General features: G+C 42.1%; 1 protein-coding gene across 1 annotated transcript; it reads left to right on the forward strand.

Moving 5' to 3' along the window:
- The first annotated feature begins 14,425 nt into the window (after positions 1-14,425).
- Positions 14,426-18,521, forward strand: irx1b (iroquois homeobox 1b). The gene is made up of 5 exons (XM_030741439.1): positions 14,426-14,963; positions 15,660-15,902; positions 16,325-17,120; positions 17,325-17,385; positions 17,970-18,521. The coding sequence occupies exons 1-5, from the start codon at positions 14,727-14,729 to the stop codon at positions 18,013-18,015; spliced, it is 1,383 nt and encodes a 460-aa protein (XP_030597299.1). The 5' UTR covers positions 14,426-14,726; the 3' UTR covers positions 18,016-18,521.
- Positions 18,522-19,280: the final 759 nt, after the last annotated feature.

Raw genomic sequence — 19,280 nt, forward strand, 5'->3', positions numbered from 1 at the left:
TGGGCTAATATTTATCCAAGTGGTGAAAAGAGGCATTAGTCACATTGATTAGGAGTCATTATTGGACTGTGTGGTTGGGAGCTGAACAAAAAGGCTGTACATGCTGGATGAAGGTTGGGCACAGAATGATAAAAACTTCAAAAATATCAATTCAGATTTATTATTAATAATTAAGAATATTTGGCTGCATTTAGCAGTGATGTACAGCCAACAAATTCATCATCATCATTTCTTTCTTGTTCTTTGGGTAATGACCGAAAGAATAAGATCGCGAATACAAGCGCCAGAAATGTGCTTCCTCCGAAGTGTGACTGGCCTCTCCCTTAGAGATAGGGTGAGGAGTGCAGACATTCAGGAGGGGCTCAAAGTAGAGTCACTGCTCCTCCACATTGAGAGGAGCCAGTTGAGGTGGCTCGGGCATCTGACTAGGATGCCTCCTGGCCGCCTCTTGGGTGAGGTGTTCCGGGCACGTCCTACCGGGAGGAGGTCCCGGGGTAGACCCAGGACACACTGGAGAGATTATATCTCTCGGCTGGCCTGGGAACACCTTGGGGTCCCTCCGGATGAGCTGGTGGAGGTGGCTGGGGAGAGGGAAGTCTGGGCTTTTCTTCTTAGGCTGCTGCTCCCGCGACCCGGCCCCCAATAAGCGGAAGAAAATGGATGGATGGCACTTCTTTTCAGAAAATTATTTGGACATCTGACTCTAGGTGCTTTAACACTAAGTGACACCCCATTTGAACGCTTTGTCACAATATCAGAGCCTCTCAAAGAAATGTTGTGTAAGCTGTATGATAGCAGTTTGTCCAGAGACTCCCATATTAAAGTGGGCAAGTTTATAGCTGCAATAAGCATGTATGTAGCCCAGTATAAAAACATTTCTCTCAAATCTAATTTACACCTTACTGACAATAGTATGGGAATATTAGGGGGATGGGTATTTTGAGTGGATTTTTTAGTGGCTCAGTCACACTAGTGTAAAAATAAGATGGCAACCTGTTTATGACTTGGAAAAACTGATGGTTTGCTGGTGGTTGCATTGATTTTTTTTTTTTTTTTTTTTGCTGGTGAAGACCGCAATTGCAACTCCTTCAACCTCTGGACAATCAATTTTAAACACAAGCCTGGCGGGAGGCAACCTGTCTCCAAACAGTCATGTTCCCACTCGGAATGACTGCAACCACTCAGACAGACTGGTGAAGATTTGAAAACTGCAAATTGCTGTCTAATTTATAAATGCAGACAGATTGCCAACATATTGCAATCAATCTGCGTCAGTCTGCACCAATCAGTGCAACTTGTCTGTTAAATGTTTCTTTGAAATAGAGGACTTGAATCAGCTGGCTGCCAGGTAGTTGTATTCTGGTTGTATGCCTACATTAAAGCAAGTATGCTGAGTCATTCTGCAATTAAATCCTCGTCATGGAATTTCTGAATTTCTGTTTCAAATCTATGAGGTTCTGGCTGGTTTTTGAATGTAAGTAGTTAATGTGAATTTCTCTTTGATTGTTTCCAATTGCCAAATTGACCCCATTAATTGCAAACTTATAGCAGGCTGACACCATCTTATCACTGTCTTGATGCACCAAAGTTGCTCTGAAGACTGAAACTGACTGCGAGTGGTTGCAGACCTGGTCCCTGTCTTTGAAACAACCATTTCAATAGCAACAAGATTGCAAGTTACAAGATCCAAATTATCTCGTCTGTGCCACGGTCTCAGGTTACCATTAGTTTGACAGAAACATAACTTGCATTAATGCTTAGAGTTATGCATTATTAAGTGTGATTCTATTTTGAGAAAAAAATTGTATTGTACTTGTTCTATGCTCAGTTTTTTGCTAGCTAAGATTAGCACCCTGTTTGATATCAGAGTGAATTACTGACCATGCTAATCAAGCTAGCAAGCTAGCATTCATTCGCAAATGAATGGGTGGCTCTGGACCACTCTGTGGAGAAATAAGTGAGCCTTTCTCTGTTTTTTTTTTTTTTTAACCTACCATCAAAATCAAATCCTGTGACCTTGAGCTTACAAACTTTACAAAGGCAATTCCTCCCAAGTAATCAGAGACATGAAACTTTTATTAAGGCTAGTGTCAATATTTAAAGGGTGAACATTATTTTCAAAGCAGTGTTAAAGCCATAACAACTTGTATCCCAGTTGCTCTTGGCCAAAGTAGCTAACCTGTGACAGTTGAGGCTTCTCTCAAGCTATCAGTCATGATTTTGTTTGACAACATTTTCGAAGCGTACAGAAAGCAAACTGCCCACTAAGTACTGAAATGAAGTGAATATGCAACACACTATGGCAGCAACCTCTAGCGCTGTGCCGACAGATGCCTTCATTGCAAACATGTACCTTTTTTCTGCTTATAAAAAGGATGTGCCCAATGTTACCTGAAGGGCAAGGTGATCTACACTAATCCTTTTTGTACAACCTGACACGTTAACATGTATCAACATGAAATTAGAACCACTTAGACGGTGCCTGTCTGTTGGCTTATGTACACAGAAAACAATAGATGGGGAGCTTTTAATTTTGGTAGTGTGTGTTGCCCTTATGGGTGTGGAGGCCTGGGAGGTGGATGGGCATGTAACATATCTTACTTTAATGTGCAACACAGAGTTTTTTGTTCTATCACATGCCATTTCCTTTTTTAAGTGCAGAAGGTCTTTTAGTTAACCACACCTTAAAGTGAAGTTAAGTCTGTGAGAATGATTCTGCATTCAAACGGCTCTTTTTAATCTGAACTGGCGCCTGATATACAGGTGCTGGTCATAAAATTAGAATATCAGTCTGTGTGTAATGAATGAATATAATATACAAGTTTCTCTTCTTGAATGGAATTACTGAAATAAATAAACTTTTTCATGATACTCTAATTTTACGACCAGCACCTGTAGGTTAGCTTAGCTTAAAAGTACTTGGACAATTGACTGATAAGTAGTTTCATGGTCAGGTGAGGCCCACTGCTTAAAATTTATTTCCTTGATTAAGAAAAACGAGAACACTCATGAAGATGGAGGCTCATCAATGTAGAAGTCTACAATCGAGAGATGCCTTCATAAATGGAAACACAAAAAGTTACATCAAGATGAAAAAGACTGGTTTTAGACTCAAGAGGAAGAGGGCCAGATTAGACTTTGCCAGAAAACATCTAAAGAGTCTGTTCTGGAAAAAAAAATTCCCTGGATAGATGAAACCAAGATTAACTTTTACCAGAATTATGGGGAGAGAACAGTATGGCGGAAGAAACTAAGAGCTCACGATCCGAAGTATCCCACATTACATGTCAAACAAGGTGTGGGCAATGTTATGGCCTGAGCATGTATGATGACATGACTGCTGATTTAAGTAAAATAATGAATTGCAAAGTGTACAGGGCTATACTCTGCTCAGATTCAGCTAAATGCTGCAAAACTGATCAGATGGATGGATAATGACCCACGGAGTGCTGCAAAAGCAACCCCAAAAAATGTCCAAGTCAGTCATCTGATCTCAACACAGCAGAGCAGTTTTTCAGTTATTAAATACAAAACTGAAAACAGAAAGACCACAAAATGAGCAGCAACTGAAGGTGGCTGCAGTAAAGGCCTGGCAGAGCATGTCAAAGAGGAAACATAGTGTTTGGTGATGTCCATGGGTTCTAGACTTCAGGCAGTTGTTGACTGTTGTGGCGTATAGAGGCAAAATTCCAAAAACTGTGTCACTGTCCAAATATTTATGAACCCAATGGAATATATTTGTCAATCAGCCTAGAAAAGATTCTGCATCAATCTACTCATCCGGCTCTTGGAATGACTGGAAGAAGTGTATTTCCCTACGTTAGAGAAAGTTAAAATGTTAATGTTTCTTGACACTGTCACACAAGTGTTGGTTAAACTTTTGGGTAATGTCTGAGGTGTTCGCAGAGTTTTTATATTGAATTGAATTGCATATATTGTACAAGTGTCCACCTCCTGTACAGTGCCTTAAATCGCAGATGCACCCCCACATGCGCACACACACGCAAACTCACCACCTCCTCCATCACCTCCACACATGCACATTCGCACAAACAGACGGTCAAATAGACATACAGTCTGTCATATTTGCGACTGGTAAACAAGCACTGAGAGGCTGTTAAAGCCGGCAAGCTGAGTAAACCAGAGACAACGGTGTGCTTAATGAACTGGGCTGCCTCCCAGCACAACATCTCATCATCACTTGGACTTAAACAAACCATTCAGCTGCTAATTGGCCGAGCTGCATGGAGCCGCTGTGAGGAATGTATGCTCCCCACCTCCACTGTTGCTTCTTAAAGGCTTGACAGACAGCAGCAAGACAGACTCTCTGTTATTGAGTATTTGCGCAGATATGTGACAGTCTGGCCCTGTAGCGGGCTTGACTGTGCACATCCCCACAGTGACTGTATGGTCCCGTGCTTCGTTTATTTTCCACCATAATTGATATTGATGTTTCTTTTTTTGTCACTCTCACAACATATTTCAGATTAAAATCGTCACTACACTATCCAGAGTGCGCTTGCCAATCATCCTTCTTTTGAAAATTCATGAAGGTGCTCGCGCAGGTGTGCTACTCTCGCCATCACTTTAGATGTGGCGGCTAGCACCACCGGTGCAAACTACCCAATTCTTCTTCTGTTGATTCTGGACAAACAGATAAAGCCCATCACTTCCTGTGTGCCAGAGGATTTCGCCCAGGAAAGCCTACCAGACGCCAGGTGTTTAGATTAGCAAGTGCAAAGATTCATAAAGTGGGTATAAGCTGAATTATATTATTTGCAAACAAACATTTATTCACATGAAATGTTGCAGATTGAGCCTTCATTCTCATCTGTGTTAGGGCCAGTCAATCTTGCTATATCAACATCATGGGAAAGTGCATCTATATGGATATGTTGGAGGAATAATATTACTTATGTGTTGAACTATTCAGAGGGTTGTGTCTACAAAATGCATGAGCAACTTCTTATTAAATATCTGAAAAAGATCACTTGTGCTGCAAACTATTCACTATATAGCATTTTTTAAAGTTAGTAGAGTCAGACTAACCTCACTGTAGGGTGGAGATGTTTCGCAGGGTGTGGGGTTTAGAAGGAAGTTGATAGAGCTTAAAAGAAGGAAGCACACCCAGCAGCACATCTCTGCAGTTAGTTCAAGATCATGTATCTGTTTACTTTACTGTACGTTTGGTTTATTCAGGGAGTGTGCAGATATTTGTGACAAGGATATAAATTATGTGTCTACTGAAGGTAGATTTTTCATTCTAATAAGACCCAAAGTGGACGAAGAGCATGTTTCTGCTGAAACCGCTCCTAAAACATGACTGCTTTCTGACAGAATCTCTCTTTTTTATAGCTAGCTGGGCTTAAAACTAGATCTCACCTAAATTAATCATACTTATTTCCATTGCACATAATAATAAGGGGTCAGTAACACTCCTGTTAACCAGAAACTTCATCATAAGTGAGTATCAGTTTGGCCAAAATGTACATTTATTTATTTTTATTAGGTTGTAAACATGCTTTGGATCAATTTGCCTCAAGTGGCCCATGCAGAAAATGCTGTTTTTGGCACTTCATTTTTCATTACTGTCAGTTAGGTTGAGCATTTGTCCATCACCATTCAAATGTGATGCAAGGGGTGGATCTGATAGAGAGATTAGGCAATAATTTACAAAACTGACATTACTCTGTATTGATGGAGACTGCAAACTAGAGCCAGAGCCCATAAGAAAAACGTTAACTTAGACCAAGCAAGCAGTAAGCTCGGCAGGTGAAGTCACCTGCTGCTGGCCATTAGAAAGTGTGCAAGTTTAGGTTACTTTCACACTGGTGTTACTTTTCAGACCCTGAGGATACATTCATTTTTTCTTTACTCTTTTGGTATTTGGTGTCTTCCAAGTCCAGCTGAGTAACTAGTTAAGTCTACAAAAGAAAATCCCAACCTGCAGCTTCACTTGCAGGAAAGCTTTCAGAGCACATCTTTTTAAACTTGCTGAATACAGAAGCTGGGGCATGGAGGTACAGGATTTGGAGCTGGTTAAAGGTAAGTTTAAGCACATTGGACTCATGGAAAAAGTAATGGTAAATGGGCTGTGCCAATTTATTTTTTCTTTGTTCTCCTTTCTTTTCTTTTTTTTTTTTAGCAGTTACAAAGAATTAAAAGTGTGCACCGGGTCACAAACCAATGACAGAGCTACCATGCAAGGTTTGGGCCCCACTATCAAGAACTACTTTGCATTCATCGTCTTGCCCAGGGACATTCTGGCATGAGGAGGAGCTGGGGGATCAAAGTGCCAAACATACAATGAGTGGACCACTCACTTCTACCATCTGAAGGGCCCATTATGGCTGCCTTATTAGTCATGTCGCTCACAAGCAGTGACATCACTACAGCCCTGTCACCATTTATACCAGCACTTAGGGTGTGGGCACCCGCTGCAGTATTCGCCTAAACAACAGGTGTCACCACTCACACAGACCCTCCGGAACCTCCCAGATAAGCAAAAGAAAATGGATGGATGGATGGATGGATCTTTGGATTACAAATTTGAAAAGTAAAAGATTTATAAAACACAAGGTAATATAAAAGAGAAGTACATATACTTCTCGTACATCCCTTTTTGGACACTCAAGAAATCTTTGAGCATGTTTAGCAGTCCTAACCTGTACTAATAAGCCTGTATTAGCATGTGTCAGGCAAATTCTACTGTAATTACACTAATAAGTCTAACACATTGCTATACTATATCTGCAAACTGACTTTAACACAATGTCTGACATGTGATGTGTTTAAAACACACAATACTACAATATTATGTAAGTCAAAATCTTTGAAATCAAATGGATTAGACCAACATCTTTCCTTCTTTGCTGGCAGTTAATAGGTGATTAAGCTCTATTGCAGACAGTGGGCCATAGGGAGCCAATTGATCTGATCTTTGACCCCTCACTCTGATGGAGGGGGTGGCTGGAGGTCAGGCCTGTAAGGGATACCCTCTTTATCCTTCCCCCAGAACAGCAGCTCAAAGCTTGGGGAGGTACCCAGCCAGGATCCGAGGGTCTCTAGCCCCCACCCCCCCAAACTCATAACCTCACATTCATATGGTCAATATGAACCAAAGAGCAAACACCTCTGTGGCCTTGTGATGCTTTGACCTCAACTGAGTAGCTTTGATTTTCCCAAGGGTGGCTTGTTTTTGCCATTAATAGATCTGTATTGGATGAGCAGAAAACAAATATTGCATAGAAAAAAAAAAAACTTGGATAAACAATATCTGCCGTGGGTGCTTTGAGTTGATCCAAACTCCTCCAGCTCGGTGATTTCTGTCAGTTCTTAAATGAAGACTGGGCTTATCCTTCTTTCACTCAAGGACTTGTAGGGGATTTTCTGCAGAGAGGACTGTGTAATACCACTTCTCTTTGAGGTATCCATTGAAGTCAGCACTATTGCATTAAGCTTACTTGTCTTCCTAAGGGCACCTTTTCATCATAACCCACACACATACACATCCCTTCCCTCACACACCCCCTTTTAAGTTGAGGTATTGTCTTTAACAGCATTATAACTGTATCATTCCTCTCCCACCGTGAACAACAAAGACAAGAAACGCCAAATCCTAGAACACAGCAATCTGTGTGTGTGTGTGTGTGTGTGTGTGTGTGTGTGTGTGTGTGTGTGTGTGTGTGTGTGTGTGTGTGTGTGTGTGTGTGCGCGTGCGCATGCGTGCACTCTTTAAAGCAATGCTAATGGGGCCTAAGAAGCATTAAAGTGACCCCTACTGTAACAAAAGAGTTAATAATCCGTTTAGAAAACAATCAGATCCCTGGCCATGAGAAAAGCCCCCCACTAAGTCTTTCTATAAAGAGGAGGAGGAGGGAATTCACCTTTTTTTCAGTCAGCAATCTTGTTGAACATGGCTTGTTTTTATCGCTCTCTCTACGGGGAATGATGGAACACTTTTTAACGGCAGTTCTCAGCGAATAAAAAGACCACACGGTTGAGTTTCCCAAGCACGTGACAGTTTTGACAGATTCAAAGTGACCCGGCCTGCTCTAGGTCAGGGTTTGTTATCAGCACCATCCACTGTAAATGAGCCCCATTGGACTTCTAAAGGAGTTGTTAACAAACAAACAAACGCTGGCTCACCCATTAATTGCTAATGATAGGCTTTTTGTCGTGTCTTTCCCCTCTGGGTCAAAATGTTCAATCACCAGGCAAGCGGCTGTCAGGTCAAATCACCACTGATATAATAAATGATATGAGCCATTAAGAAATCACATCTCCTGTGCTGTATGTCAAATATCAGAGTTATGGCAAAAAAAAAAAGTGTTACAGAATAAAAATAAGTATGAGCTCAGTGTGAGGGATCATTTGACTGGGTAGCTGATGTATTACCCGAGGCTGGCAGGCTTATCTGCTATGCATCAGAGTGATCCATCTGTTTTAACATCAGGTCAGAGCTGAATCTATCACTGCTTATCTTTGCTGTCAAGTAGGTGAGGACAGGTTTTTTTCTTTATCTTCCTGCAGCTTGTCCTTCCCTCTACCCTCTCTGCAATCTGTGACATCCTGGAAACTGATTACAAAGCTGCAAGAGATCAGTTAATTAACCAAAATAACAAGCATGAAGAAACGAAGAAATGTGACAATAACGTGACATAAGTTTTACTTCTTTGCAAAGCATGTCGGCTCTTATTGTGTAATTTTCTTAATGACGCTGGAGAGTTTACCCTGCCTCATTATTTTTCAAGGAATAAGTGTGTTTTAAGGAAAATAACCACTGACGTTTGGTGCAAATTGGAGAATGTGGCTTTTAGTCACACTAATTTAATGTTTCGTGGCGATGCATCGACATTCGCCATGCTGAAAACACTGTAACACCATCTATTTAAGGCTTCCCTGGCCAAATTTGAGATGGCTCTGCTCAACCACCATGAATCTGTACCTCAAACTATAAAACATAACTTTTCCTGTTCCCACTAGGTGGCGCTGCGACGTACATTCAATAATGTCATATGGATATGTTCAGGGGTGGATCCTGATCACAAGTTTGAGCCAGATTGTATAATGTATGTGTGAATGACAGCCAATCCAAAATTAATGGCGAATGATCAAAATTTGTCGTTGTGCCACGACCACACCCTCCAACAAAAACCAGTGTAAGAATTTACATTTACCCATGCCTGTAGTTTAGACTGACCAAATATGAAGTTGATCCCATTAATACCCTAGGAGGAGTTAGAAAAAGTACAACAGCTGGAAATCGTAATAAATTGCCTAGTTAATTCAAAATGGTGGATTTCCTGTTGGGTGTAGGGCATCGCCACAGAGTTTTTGTGCATCTTGACATGTTACATATGTGTACCAAAGATCATACCTGTACATGAAACAGCGGTGGAACTCGACATTAGGTGGTACTGTAGAGACATTTTGGAAGGGCAATATTAAAATACGTAAATTTTCACCAGACCTGACGTGTACAAAATTTCACGAGTTTTGGAATTTTTGAATTGCCTTAAAAAGGCGATTCATCTGATAGAAAAATAATAATAAAGGGAATGATTACAATAGGGCCTTCCTTCTCTCAGTGCTCGGGCCCCCCAAAAAAACACTTCTCGGGCCGTTAAGGCCACGGGGCGTGACCTGGAGAGAGAGGCCAGTGGTAGAGGCAACGCAACTCAGGGGGCTGCCCGTGTGGCCAGCAGCGGAGGCAAAGCAGTTCCAGTGGCTTGGCAGGGGGGCGCTGATGGCTGAGGAGATGGGTCTCCCCAGGGAACACTGGAAGAAGCCAGCAGTGGAGCCTTAGGCCTGATTTAGAGTCCTGCGCTCCTTGTAAAGCCTACAACGTAACCTACGTAAGTGGCCGACATTGTTACCGCCGCTTATGCTTTGCGAGGTGCATTGTGTGTGTTAATTGCCATGTGGTTGTGTCCCGGTGTTTCACATGTGGTGGCGGCCGACAGAAACAAATAAAATGCTTGGACTTTTTTCCCTCCTGGGTCCCCACTCTTTGTTGTGATCATTTTTTTTTTCACATGCAAACAGATTTGTCCCTCTAATTTTTTCACTTCTTTGTACATTCCCTCAGGTCCATTCCAACAGTTTGCTGCAGAGCTCACAAAAGGCTCAAAAACAGAAATCAAATCATCCTTTATTTTTACATCAGCCAGCTCAGAAACAGAACCCACAGTCTTTTCCACAAAAGACTCAGAAACACAAAAGTTATTTAAACCAAACGGTTCAGAAACACAAAATTCAATGTTAGCATTGGGAGGTTTGTCAAAGTACAGTTTCATCTGGGTCAATGATGGTCACAGCATATTGTCATGTTATGTGGAGATGAGGACGTAAATGCAGACTCTCAGGTGAGGTGAACTTAAAGTAAGTCATTTATTGACTGTTAAAAAATCCAAAAGGTAAAATATAAGATGTAAAAGGGGAAACTGAAAACTAACATACAGAAAAACACTGGGGAAAGTGAACAGACACTGACGAAGGACAAGGGGAGACTGCGATTATAAATCCACAGAAGTTTAATTAGGGGAAATAGAGACAGCTGGGGAGAACAAGACATAGCTGAGCTAAATCACAGAAGCTGAGACAAGGAAGCAAAACTAAAAGCAAAGCACAGGGAACAACTTACTCACAAAATAAGGCAAGAAGTGCAAAAACTAAATGGGGAAAATACACAAACACATAAATATAAACATTAAATAAACCAGCAATTAGATAGAATACTTTAACACTTCAATTCATTTTAATTTACATAGAGCCAAATAACAACAAATAATCACTTCAAGGCAAAACAACAAAACTAGAAAGTCCTAAAACTCAAAAACACTTGGTAAAGTGACCCAGGACCATGACAACAAGTGTCTTTATAATTTGCACCCGATTTTTAAAAATACAGTAAACTTATCAGTGGCAGGTGCACAGATTCATGGCATTATTAATGCTGAACCCTAAATCCTTAATTTTGTTGGGGTTATTATTACCCTGCCCTTGGAGGGGGAATGGGGTATTGTTTTTGATATGTTTATTTGTTAATTTATATTACAGGAAAACTACAGACTGGTAGTTTGATTGAATTTTTGCCAAATGACAACATTTTTGCCAAATTTGCCAATTGAATGTTTTCCAAATGACATGGTTGATTTAAGATGATGTAGCAGCAGGACACAGCCTCAGTGTGTCTCCATTTCAACAGGATTCAAACGTGCAGACTTCAAACTACATGCCTGTTTTTAAATTGTGTTGATAGACCAAGTAAAGCCAGAGTTATGATCAATAATTTACACCATGCTTTTTTCTGAATATTGTCCTCACATGTGTGCCTTACATGTGATGTGCACACGCAGGTGCAGTAAAAACTGGATCTTTGCTAGCAGAAGGTGCTTGTGAGCAAAAATGAATAAAAAAATCACATCACATAGAGCAGGAGAGCTGAACTGCTACTTTCCCATAGACTTCCACTGTTTAGAACTGGAGTAGTTGCCCTCTGCTGGCCATCAGAAAGAGTTAGTCTCTTCACTTTTGAAGCCAGGAAGCTACCCCCATCTTTTACATACAGTCTTTATAAAATGCAGAGTGTTGCATTCTGGATATTTAACAGATTTAAGGTCGATACTGATTTAAGACACACATATGGAAAAATCTGGAATTACTGTGAGATGCATGTCTTTTCTTTTTTTTGATAGATCTTCAGCTTTTGTGCTAAGACAACATTTTCCAGCACCACAATTACCAACCATCAAACATCAGTAATGACGACATACAGTCGTGGCCAGAAGTTTAAACTCTCGTGACTGTTCTTCATTATATTATAGAAACATGTAAAAAAAAATGTGAATAAAAACTGAAGGAGCAAAGTGCATGAAAAACAAACTTCATGGCACTGCCAAAACTTTTGGCCACGACTATACAAATCAACCCTCAGAGTGTAAAATATAATGTAATTACTGATATTACACTCAGTTGCTGCATAATTGTTTTTGCTGTAATGCCACTCCCCCACACTTTTAGAGAGAGAGGTTTTGGAGATTATTTTCCTTTAATTTTCTGTCACTTTTCCAAATCTAGGACTCTGTGAACAGAAAAACTGGGGTCAAATAGTATCTGTGAATGCCAAACAAGTTAATAATTCAAACATTTTTGCATCACTGTTGCCACCTCTTCTTTGTTGAAGTGTTAGCAAACACACACAAAAACAAAATCAGCTTTGTGATGTTCGGAGGCTTCTTCATTTTCCCCGCTGCAAATTACCCAAGAGGAAATGGCCAGTGTGAGTGGATTGTGGGACTTTATTCGTCTGTTTCCTGCTGTAAGTTATTCCTTTGTCTGGGCCGAGCTAATAGCAGGGAATGGGATTCAAATAGAGTCAAGCTGCCTCCTGAGATCCCTCAATCCACCGTCGCCATAAAAAGAGGTCTGAGGCCAGTCTAAATATTTGGTAGTCTTAGCAGGTTCATGTTAAAAGACACACACACGCACATGCACGGCACACACAAATGCACGGGGTGAATGCACAAGCAGGCCGAGGCTGTGAAGTTGAATGGCATAGCTCAAAGCCTTCCTCCCCCTATCCCTGCCTCTTTCTCTCTCTAAACCGCCAAACCATTCTCCCCCTTTCTCCAGCTCAGAGGAATTCATTAACTGCCTCTCCACAGAGACACTATGGAAATCAGGCAGCTACAAAGGCAGAGAGGGAGAGAGAGAAAGAGAGAGAGAGGGAGGGGGGGAGAGAGGGGTGGCAGTGGTGGTGATGGTGGTGAATGGGGCTATATTATCCTATTAGATGGTGGATATGTCTCGTTTCCCTCCCCTGTCATGAGAAAAACATTAATTTTAAGTGAGGAAGGGAGGGAGAGAGATCGGGAGAGAGAGAGCAAGAGAAGGGGGAGGAGGGGGGTGGTGAGGGTCTTTAACATTGCTCTTTTATCGAGCTGAAATGGAGAGTCCCCTGGCTCCATTTACCTTGGCAATGAGGATAGAGCCGCTCTCCATGAATGCCATTTAAAATGCCATGGAGATTAAGCATCCTCTCTCCCTCTCTCTCTCTCTCTCTGTTTCTCACACACATATGCAGCAGCTCCAGTGGCGGCGGCGGGGCTCGTCATAATATGTGTTTAGGAAAAACAGCTTTGAGATTCATGAGTAAAGCCCTTTAGGTGCCAGTGCTGAGGAGGGAAAAGAACGGAGAAGGAGACAGAGAGGACCATCACTTAGGCAGAGTGGGCTTTAAGCACTGTAATTAAATCATTAGACCCTCTTCCCTCCCCTCTCCCTCCCCCCTCTCTCTCTCTCCCTCCCTCGTTCTCGCTCTCTCTGAGCTCAGCCAAGCTCATCAGGCGCTCAGAGTGTGAAATGATGAATCTGTATTTATGGGGATGGAGTAATTACAGCTCTAACCTCTGAGGGGACCCAGGAGGGCCACAGGGCCACAGAGCAGGGTGCAGGGTGCTCAACCTCATTAGCACTGCCCAAGTGTGTGTGACAGAGTGCACAAAAAGAGGTAGGTGTGTGTGTGTGTGTGTGTGTGTGTGTGTGTGTGTGTGTGTGTGTGTGTGTGTGTGTGTGTGTGTGTGTGTGTTTTCAAAGAAGCACAGTTACTGGATGTTTTGATAGTTAAACCTGTCAATAAGGACACCTCAGTCTGCCTCCTCTCATATGAGGGTCCATTTTTTCACTTTCTCCCACATAATTTTTCCCAACTTTCATCTCATACCTCAAATAGGAGCTTTTACCTCTTTACGACATCTGCGACTGATACCAAGGCCTAGCAGAGTACAGTAGTCTATTCTTCTCAGCAAACATCTGTCATTTTCCACTCCACAGCTCCCGTGTGTTCCATATCTCTGCTATCGCTTATCATCTTCGATCTCTGTCATTACCTCCAGTCTCCTTTATCTCCATAGCTCTGAAAAATATGCTCCACTGACTTCCGCCGATAATCACGGACATTCCTCGCGGATCTGGCCGACCATATCGATGCCTCCCGGCCCATCTGCTGGGCCAGGAATGTCCCTGTATACCCTACGAGTCAGCAGTCAAAAAAAAAAAAACAGAAAAATTACACCAAAATATGGAGAGAGTATTGTTATTATTATTGTTGTTGTTGTAGGATCGAATAATTAATTAATTAATTAATGATGCATTTGTTAAATAATGACATACTGCTCACAGAAAGACACACGTTCACTGTTCACGCATGCGCGCACACAGGTTACCTTTTCTGTGGACACAGTGAAGACTGTCGAAATTAAATCACACACATCAATACACACGCACACACATCCCAACACACACACATACAGACGACCTAGGCTAACCAATGCACTAATCGCCTGCCCCGGGCATAGGAGGAGCTTGGTGCTTAAGTAGGCTGCCAATCAGTCAGTCAGCTCCACATCCAGAAGCTCCTGCGGCCAGACACACGTATCAACTCCGCACTCGAAGTGCCAAACTGCTCCTCTGACAGAACTCGGTGGAAGTGAAGGCTGACAGTTTCTTTCTTTTTTTTTTTTTTAAGTGGGGGTTATCCTGTTTTTTTTTCAAATAGTCCCGCTTTTTCTCTTCTTTTGGGGGATTCCTTTTTTTTTTTTTTTTTTGTTTGTTTTTTTTTCACTGCATCGTTTTTCTTTTCTTTTTTTTCTTTCTTTCTTTCTTTTTTTCCTTTTTGCTCTCGTGTGACTCTGGGAGAGATTTACTGCACACGTACTCCGGACATGTCTTTCCCTCAGCTGGGGTATCCCCAGTTCCTCAGTGCCTCCCATGAGGTGTACGGAGGCGAGCGGCCGGGCTCTGCCCGGGAAGGAACCACCGAGGGCGGCATGAGCTCATCAGCAACCGCCGCGGCTGTCGGCTCCATGCTGGGTATGTACGGGAACCCATGGGCGGCTCATAACTACAGTGCCTTTCTGCCGTACAGCGGAGCCACAGACCTGGCCCTCATATCCCAGATGGTGAGAGCTGATACATGTTTCAGGTGTTCATAAGAAAGTAGCCTACCTTTTGTTGTAGTCTTTTGTTTGTTTTATTGTAATGCGCAATTACCAAATAAATAATTTAAATGCACGGATCATTCTTTTTGAGTATTTGTATTAATTTTACTGGAGTAAATCATTAATTAATATCTAATTGTCTTCATGTTTGAATTATGAATATTTAGGCGGTTGATTTGCAAAGTACCGAATGGCCACATATAACAGACATCAACGATCTCTGGAAGCATGACACTAAACTTTACAATTTCACCTTTAGATAAAGGGCATGGTTTGGGGAATTTTTAATAAAATAATTTGTACATATGTAGACTTTTCTGTGGTGCATGTTTTAGCAATAAATAAATAAAAGAAAAAAAAGGCATTTATTAATAAGGAATTAAATAAAGAGCAAAACAAAATAATATATAGGCCTAGTTTATAGAAATTTATAAGCCGCTTTTTAAAAAAAATTATATTTTTTACATTTAGGATATGTCTACTTCCTGATTTTTCTGACACCCTATTTGGTGTCAAACATCTATTCAAATTTCAAAAACTTTTTGCTGCGCAAGTATTCGTGTGGATTTTGTTGTTTACGTATTTTCTGAACTTGAAGGGCAAATAACTTTCAAGTTGCTCAACAAGTTGCCCCCTCTTTCTCCAATAACATTCCAGGGCTCTCAGTATGAACTGAAGGACAGCCCGGGGTCTCACCCAGCTTCTCTACCTGTCCACACTGCCCAAGGCTTCTACCCCTACGGCCAGTATCCATACGGGGACCCGTCAAGGGCCAAGACGGCCACAAGGGAGACCACCAGCACCCTAAAGGCCTGGCTGCAGGAACACCAGAAGAACCCTTACCCCACCAAAGGAGAAAAGATCATGCTTGCTATCATTACAAGAATGACACTCACACAGGTGGGCAGCGTGGAATGTGTCAGTGTCCAATGTGTATGAAGTGTTTATAAAAAGAAAACGAAAAATTTGATAGGACGCACTCAAGCGCAGCCGAAATGCAATCTTTGCTGGGCGTCAGCCTGCAGGCCTGATTATAATAAATCACTAATAATTATTTTAAAGCTTATATGCTTAATTTTAATACAATACTTCTCTACATTATTTGTTATGATAGCAGACATTTCACTGTTTTAAATAAAGTCGGAATTCCACCTGCAGAGTTAAAAAAAAATCTTCATTGACGTTCTTCTCTAAGCTCAGTTATGATAAATTATGGAGTTGTTTTAAATCCAAATGTTTTTGTATTTAATAATTTCTCATGTACTGATTTCAAGTTAAACCATCTGCATGATAAAACATAAAAATATGCTTTTCTTTTCTAGGTATCGACGTGGTTCGCAAACGCCCGCAGACGCCTGAAGAAGGAGAACAAGGTAACCTGGGGCCGCAGCGCCGAGGACCGGGACGGTCGCATCTTCAGCAGCGACAACGAGGACGAGCACGGAAAGAATGGCAGCGACGACGAAGATGAAGAGGAGGAAATTGATTTGGAAACTGTCGATATCGAGAGACCCGAGGAGCAGCGAGGAGGGGAGCATGGTTCAGTGAAGGGGGAGGAGGGAGAGGCAGGCCTGTCCTCCACAGAGCAGGCCTCAGAGTCGAAGAGCTCGGAGAGCAGCAGGACGCTTTCTGTGGAGGGCCTGAGAGGAGTGGAGGCGGGAGTTTCTCTCAGTAAATCGCCTGCTGTCAAGCTTGCTGTGGATCATTCGCCCAGCAGGCAGGAGTGCCAGAGACCACCACAAAACAAACCTAAAATCTGGTCTCTGGCCGAGACCGCCACGGCCCCCGACAGCTCTCACAAATCTTCCCCCGCGGCCCACGCGCACCATCCGTCTTTGGCCTCCGCCGGTCACCCGGCCTTACTCCCGGGTCATGGAATATATACATGTCAGATTGGCAAGCTGCACAACTGGGCCAACGCGGCTTTTCTGAATGCCAACTCTCTTTTGAACATGAGATCACTCCTGGCAGGGGCGCCAGCCGGACACCTGCCTGTCCACGGAGCAGTGCCCGTTGCGCGTCGTGACGCGCGACCAGCAGCGGCTGGCACGGGAACGTCGGGGACGGAAGACGACAGCGATATAGAGTCGTCAGGAAGCTTCAGTCCAAAAAGAGATGGTATGGCCCTTATTTGAATGCCTACAAAAAAAAAAACCAAAAAAAAAAAAAATTCACTCAAGACTGGGTTTCATTTGAGTTACCCAAATAGCAACCAGAAATGACGCAACAAATCTCCTTTCTACAGAACAATTTAAGTTTCATTTGAAAGTTAATTTTCACGAACAAATTGTTACTCACTTGCCCTTATTTTTCCTTCTACAGATGAAGAGAGCGATCACAGGCCCGATTCCCTCAAGTCTCCCTTTCAGATGATCACTGACAGGTGATTTGAAATCAATTTGGCATTATAACACCATCAACCCCAGTTTCTTTCCACGTGTCCTCTGTTAAATGAACCTGAAAGCAGAGGTAAACATTGTCACACCTGACTGGGCCGGGAGGCAGAACTCGGCACATAAATCATATGATTGAGTCCCCACTTTAACGCCTCGTCAGGCAGGAGTCTGATATATTCTGCGCCTCTCCCTCCCTCCCCCCTTCATCCTCCAACAAAGACTTATCGCCACCTATGTCATTTAAATAATCTGCCGCCGTTTATTCACGCCCCCTGAGTGAATGAAGCTAATGTATGTCAAAGAAAGCCCTGATGGCAACATCATGAATGAAGCAGAGCGTGAAAAGACATAAAACAATTTACCTATAGAGGTTTTTAATTTGCATAAATACAGCTTAGCACTGTTTGAGGGAAACAAACTCAAAGTGTTAAAAGTTGCCTTATTAATTTAAAATGGCCATGAATTAAGGCATGGAAATGATATTTTTTTCTGATAACATAGCTATAATGTATCTTATCATTAATATGTTATTCACCACTGAGCAATATTTCCTCTTGATCTCTTTCCTCAGACCTCACCATGGGACAGCAGCACAGCGAGTTCTGACAACAATATGAGAAGACAAAATTAAGAGGAAAAAAGAAAAGAAAGGGAAAGAAATAATTTTATTTAATGGAGAACAGTTTAATGAAGGTTATTTTTTTGGACTGGGTGACCTGTTGTAGTATTACTGTTTAGCTTCCACACGAAAAAGAGATGGTTGTTTTTTCGGTCTCTGAATCTCTTGTATCTCTTTTATGTCTTCTGTTTTTTTTCTTTCCTTCTGTTCCTCTGTTGTGAATGGAAACCTTGAAAATTGTAAATACAGGATATGAATTTGTCTTTAAAGAATATATTTTTGGGGAACTAAATAAATGTCATTATAGCAGTTTATTATTGAAGGATTCCCACCATCTGTATTCAATAAGACGCTGCTCATTTTCTGCCAAGGAAAATCGAGGGGAAAAGGTGCAATGCAGATGAAGAAGTGACATAAACTTCATAAACTAAGCACCCAGTATTATCTTTTTTTCCAAGTGGCTGATTGAAAATCTTTACAATATTAATTTACGATAAGTAACCAGTACGAGAAGAGTGTGATTTATGTAAGCAAAGAAATTCTCCTTTAGTCGTTCTTCCCTCCAAGAATTGAAGTGAATCAGAGAAGATTAGGTATTTTAAGGGTAATTATGTATCTATATTAATATACATAATACATATATTACATTTAATCTCCAATTGACCTCTTTGTTCCTGTGTCTAGTTTGTTTCACACAAACCATGCTGTGTCAGCCCTTTTTTTCCTTTTTTTTTTTTTTTAAACAAGGAAAGTCAGTTTTATTGAAACCTGCACTCTCGCCAACAAAACTGGAAGACTTATGCCAGCGCCTTGGAAGCCACTGCAAACGCTGCGGAAATTGAAAATTGAAGATTTCCAGGACCTTGTGAACCTGCGCCTGTGCTTTCAGCCCAGGCCTCCTTGCTTTAATGTTGGATTATACCCCTCAGTGCCACCACTGCCGCCTCTGAAATATGGATCAGACGGAGAGGAAAGGCCAGCAAGCCAGTATGGGGGCAGCAGCTCAGGGGGAGGCGGGTGGGTGGGTGGAAAGGAGGCAAGAGAGGAGGGGTGGTGGTGGTGGTGGGTTGTGTGTCACTTTGTGGCATCCTTGACGTTCACAGGCCCAAAGACGGGGGGTTGGGGGGCATACAGAGAAAGAGACAGAGGGGATGGTGGGGGGTCTGAGGGCTGCTAATAGTGAGTGTTTTCAAAGCCGTGGTCCGATGCTTGGTTTAGCAGCACAGTTTGGGGCCTCTCAAGGGGCCCAGACAGCTTCAGGTT

Source organism: Archocentrus centrarchus, chromosome 11 (assembly GCF_007364275.1).
Source record: "Archocentrus centrarchus isolate MPI-CPG fArcCen1 chromosome 11, fArcCen1, whole genome shotgun sequence".
Taxonomy (NCBI): domain Eukaryota; kingdom Metazoa; phylum Chordata; class Actinopteri; order Cichliformes; family Cichlidae; genus Archocentrus; species Archocentrus centrarchus.

Excerpts from the sequence above, each read along its gene's own strand:
- irx1b (XM_030741439.1), top strand. The coding sequence starts at position 14,727 with ATGTCTTTCCCTCAGCTGGGGTATCCCCAGTTCCTCAGTGCCTCCCAT. Across the intron at positions 14,964-15,659 it reads TGGCCCTCATATCCCAGATG|GGCTCTCAGTATGAACTGAA; the intron begins GTGAGAGCTGAT and ends ATAACATTCCAG. Across the intron at positions 15,903-16,324 it reads CAAGAATGACACTCACACAG|GTATCGACGTGGTTCGCAAA; the intron begins GTGGGCAGCGTG and ends TTTCTTTTCTAG.